At 30.7% G+C, this 4,632-nt stretch overlaps 2 protein-coding genes across 2 annotated transcripts; both read left to right on the forward strand.

Annotated features, from left to right (window-relative positions):
- LOC110633363 (protein SULFUR DEFICIENCY-INDUCED 1) lies at window positions 1–2,722 on the forward strand. The gene is made up of 4 exons (XM_021781935.2): window positions 1–302; window positions 1,555–1,767; window positions 1,861–2,016; window positions 2,101–2,722. Exons 1-4 carry the CDS (start codon window positions 177–179, stop codon window positions 2,509–2,511), a joined length of 906 nt encoding a protein of 301 aa, XP_021637627.2. The 5' UTR covers window positions 1–176; the 3' UTR covers window positions 2,512–2,722.
- A 1,134-nt stretch (window positions 2,723–3,856) lies between these two features.
- On the forward strand, window positions 3,857–4,630 carry LOC131181613 (pantoate--beta-alanine ligase-like; the record flags this gene model as incomplete). Its single annotated transcript, XM_058150466.1, has 1 exon — window positions 3,857–4,630. A coding segment is annotated over exon 1 (579 nt), but the record flags the coding sequence as incomplete, so codon positions are not given.
- Between the last annotated feature and the right edge of the window lie 2 nt (window positions 4,631–4,632).

The raw sequence follows: 4,632 nt of genomic DNA on the forward strand, positions 1-4,632 counted from the left end.
GGACCTATTCTTCTCTCTCCTTCAGCCTCCTGAGAGGGAAGAAGGCCTCTGGCTAAGCTGTAGGCTGTAGCTAACAGCCTCTCTCCTTCTATTATACTTCATTATCGGAGTGCAAAGTGTCAACTCTTTTCTTTTGCAAAGAGAGAGAGAGAGAGAGAGAGAGAGAGAGAGAGAGTATGGAAGGAAGCTCAAAAAGGAACACCGCATGTTATGGCAAAACAGAGAAAGAGAAGGATCTTTTTCATGTTATTCATAAGGTTCCTTGTGGTGATGGTCCTTATGTTAAAGCCAAGCATGCTCAGGTAATTTTTTCTATTTCTCTTAGTATAGTTTGAGCTTTATTTATTATATATATATAAATTATTATCTATTCGCATATGTATAAATTTTTATCTCATCTAAATTTAGAAATCTAAAATTAAATTTTTATTTTTTATAATTAATTCTCATCGAATTTAAAATTAAAATCTTTTGTAATTAATATTTTCATATTCCTTTCTTTCTTTTTCTTTTAATTTAATTATTATATATTAATATTTTATTAACGCTTTATCGAAATCTCGAAACAATCATTTCTCTAATTGATAAGATCTTATTTGCCCTATAATTATTTTCTTTCCTTTTTTTTTCCCTACTGATCCTTACTATGAACAGGAAACGTTCATGTAAACAATTAATTAAGTGAAAGATGTTTCCATTTTCTTACATATTTTGTTTGTTGGGAAGAATAAGCTGAGATACATGTAGGCAATTTGCTTTTCTAAACCCTAATTAATCAATTAAATTAATTCCCTATTTTAGTGATGAGGCAAACCCTAATTTTTTTTTCTTTAAAGTAGTTAAATTATAACATAAATTCTACCAGTTAAAGGAGCTTTCAATTTGTAGTTTACTATTACCACCTTTCCACATGCAATATTGATTTACGTTATACCCTATTAATCATTTTCATTATTGAGGTCATATATATACACAAAAACTTTAGATTAATAATCAATTATTTGAGATTATTAGTTTCCTAATCTTGATTATATAAGATGAAAAATATAAAGCTTGCTTAATATGTACACGTCTTAAAAGAAATCTGAGAATGCTTGAGGCTATTCATGGCCAGTTTGTGGACACTTACACTGCTGATCTGGACCCTCTTCCTCACTGTATAATTTGAAAGATATGAGTGGAATGTCATATATCCTTGTCGTTTTGCTGGTTCAGATGGATTGAATCATCCCTTTTTCTAGTCCAAATTCAGACACTTCTTATGCCTTTGTGCATTATCTGTTTAACAGAATGATGATTTGATAGCTGCTCACACATCTGCCACCATTAGTTGTTTATATTCCTCATAGATATTGAATTATGTTAGTGATTTCTTAGTATGATATAAGAATTTCAACTCTCATTAAGTATGTACCTTATCTTCAAAGCCTTCATCCCACAGTACTTAAATAAGGGAGGGAGGGTGGGTATGGTTTTCTATTGTTGATGTGTTTTTATACATTATATGCACAATAATGATGAATAATATATATATTATGCACTTTATATCATCAGCTGGTTCACAAGGATCCAGAAACGGCAATAGTATGGTTTTGGAAGGCAATAAATGCAGGAGATAGAGTAGATAGTGCACTAAAGGACATGGCAGTAGTGATGAAACAAGTAGACAGAGCTGAAGAAGCCATTGAAGCTATCAGGTCTTTCAGAAGCCGTTGCTCTAAACAAGCTCAAGAATCTCTCGATAACGTCCTCATTGACTTGTACAAGGTATCACTTCACTTGCTGTCCTCCGTAAACATTCCAATGCACAAACAAACTCTTCTGATCTCTTATAACCCCACTGTTTGCATCCTTCTCCAGAAATGTGGCAAGGTAGAGGAGCAGATAGACTTGTTAAAGCGTAAGTTACGATTGATATACCAAGGAGAAGCCTTCAATGGCAAACCCACAAAAACTGCTCGTTCTCATGGCAAGAAATTTCAGGTTTCTGTCAAGCAAGAAACCTCCAGATTACTGGTAACTTTACTTGGATTCTCACTTCCGTTTTCAACGTCTAACCCTCCTGATGCTTGATACCAGTTGGCTTGATCAAGCCTGCAGGGAAACTTGGGCTGGGCCTACATGCAGAAATCCAACTTCTTGGCAGCAGAGGTGGTGTATCAGAAAGCTCAAATGATCGACCCTGACGCCAACAAGGCCTGTAACTTGGGCCTTTGTCTGATCAAACAGTCCCGATATGATGAGGCTCGTTTGGTTCTCCAGAATGTCTTGGAAGGTAAACTTCCAGGATCAGAGGATTTTAAATCCAGGAAAAGGGCTGAAGAATTGCTAATGGAAGTGGAAACAAGACAACCACTACCTGAACTAACAGAAATATTGGGCTTTGATCTTGATGATGATGACTTTGTAAAAGGACTTGAAAAAATGATGAGTGAATGGGCTCCATCAAGATCAAAAAGGCTACCCATCTTTGAACAGATCTCTTCATTTAGAGATCGGATAGCATGTTAACTTCTTTCTTTACTAATTTGAAATTGCAGGGGTGTGAGATTTATAGGTGTGGTGTGTAAGGTGATAGTGCTGTTTATGTTTTTCATTGTATTAAAATTTTAGGCGTACAAGAATAAGGTAGCCTGCTTGTAAAAAGAAAAAAAAAAAGTGTACAGGAATCAAACAGGCTTTTGGGTTTCCAAATGGTAAAGGAAACAAATTTAGAACCCAATTTGATTGCTTTTGAAAATAATAAAAAAAAAGACATTTTTTTAAGAACTTGTGTCATAATAGAGTTATATCAACTTATTTATAATTATTTAATTAAATATTTATATTTAAATTTAATTATATATTTTTTTTAATAAAATTTTATATAAATTTTGATATAAATATTTAATTTAATAATTATTATATTTATTTTTATATAAAATTAAGATTAGTCTTAAAATTTTAGTTCAATCATTTTTTTTAATTAGTTTAAAATTTTCAATTTAAATTTAATCTCAAAAATTAAGAAAATTAAGAAATTAAATTTATTAATTTTAAACTTAAATTAAGAAATTAAAAAATTTAACTCTAAAATAAAGAGATTGAACTTTAAATTAAGAAATAAAAAAATTTAACCCTAAAATAAGGTATTGAACTTTTTTTAATTTTCTATTTAAATTAATAAATAAAAAAATTAATTATAAATTTTAATTTTAAATTAAATTAAACTTAATTAAAAATTTTAAATTAATTTAGATAAAAATTAAAATGCGCTAAATTAAACTTTCGATAAATAAATATTTTGATATTAAGATAGTGATAGCGATGGTTAGGTATCCACGAAAATTATTTTATTTAAACCTAAATTTGATTAACATTTTTAAAATTCAAATTTATTTGAAATTCGATTAAAATTTATTTTTAATGATCTAACATCGCCCTAATTATTATTACTTAAAAAAATTAAAATTCATTTTATTTTGTATATTTTAAATAATAATTTATATAAAAATATTTTTTATTAATAATTTATATATTAAAAATTTAATAATTTTATAAAATATTTAAATTTTATTTCATATAAAATAAAATATATAATAATTTATAAATATTATTATAAAAATATATATTTTATATTTAATTAAATATTTATATAAATAAATTTAATTTACGAATACTCAATAAATAAAATATAAATTAAATTTATCTTTTAACTTAATTATATATTATTTAATCTTTTTATTAAGTATTTAAAGTCTTTAATTCAATTATATGGATCATTTTATTTGATTATAAATGGTTTTAGGACAAATAAAGATGCATGAAAAGAAAAAAACTAAAGTAATACCATTGAGCGAGGCAGAAAGATACATCCAGCCCGCCACATAAAATCTAATTGTCGCCGTCTTCGATTCCAAATTCGAAACTTCTTTGAAGTCTCAAATCTTTGTCTTTTTCACTTCTCTAACTCTTAATCGCTCTCATCCCTTCTTTGTTCTTGCGGTGCCCATCTCTGTGCACCCACAAACAATACCCACTTAGGCTTCGCTAATCTTCACAGTTTCTGAAAATGGAGGCAAAAAAGCAGCCGCTGATTATTACAGACAAAGACCGGATGAGGAATTGGTCTAGGTCAGTGAGATCCCAGGGCAAGACCATAGCCCTTGTACCCACTATGGGTTACCTCCACCAAGGTCACATATCACTTGTCAAAGAAGCTCACAAACACGCCAATTTAATAGTAGTGTCAATCTATGTGAATCCAGGTCAGTTCTCTCCCTCTGAGGATCTCTCCACATACCCATCTGACTTCCATGGTGATATCCTCAAGCTTATGTCCATTCCTGGCGGTGTAGATGTTGTTTTCCATCCCCATAATCTCTATGACTATAGAACTGATAATAAAAACAAGAATGACATTGTTAATTATACTGATAGTAGGGATGATTGCAAGAATTTAAAGGTTGAAGGGGTGGTGTCGTGTGTGGAAGGGAAGGGGACGGGACATGAGACATGGGTGAGAGTGGAGAGACTCGAGAAGGGTCTGTGTGGGAAGAGTAGGCCGGTGTTCTTTAGAGGGGTTGCTACTATTGTCACCAAGTTGTTTAATATAGTGGAGCCTGACTTTGCTGTGTTTGGGAAGAAGGATTA

The sequence above is a fragment of the Hevea brasiliensis genome, chromosome 7, assembly GCF_030052815.1.
Source record: "Hevea brasiliensis isolate MT/VB/25A 57/8 chromosome 7, ASM3005281v1, whole genome shotgun sequence".
Taxonomy (NCBI): Eukaryota; Viridiplantae; Streptophyta; class Magnoliopsida; order Malpighiales; family Euphorbiaceae; genus Hevea; species Hevea brasiliensis.

What these genes read in the sequence shown, in the direction of transcription:
- LOC110633363 (XM_021781935.2), top strand. Translation starts at nt 177, where the DNA reads ATGGAAGGAAGCTCAAAAAGGAACACCGCATGTTATGGCAAAACAGAG. An exon ending in TTAAAGCCAAGCATGCTCAG is followed by an intron (nt 303 to 1,554) that starts GTAATTTTTTCT and finishes TTATATCATCAG; the next exon opens with CTGGTTCACAAGGATCCAGA. An exon ending in AAGAAACCTCCAGATTACTG is followed by an intron (nt 2,017 to 2,100) that starts GTAACTTTACTT and finishes TCAAGCCTGCAG; the next exon opens with GGAAACTTGGGCTGGGCCTA.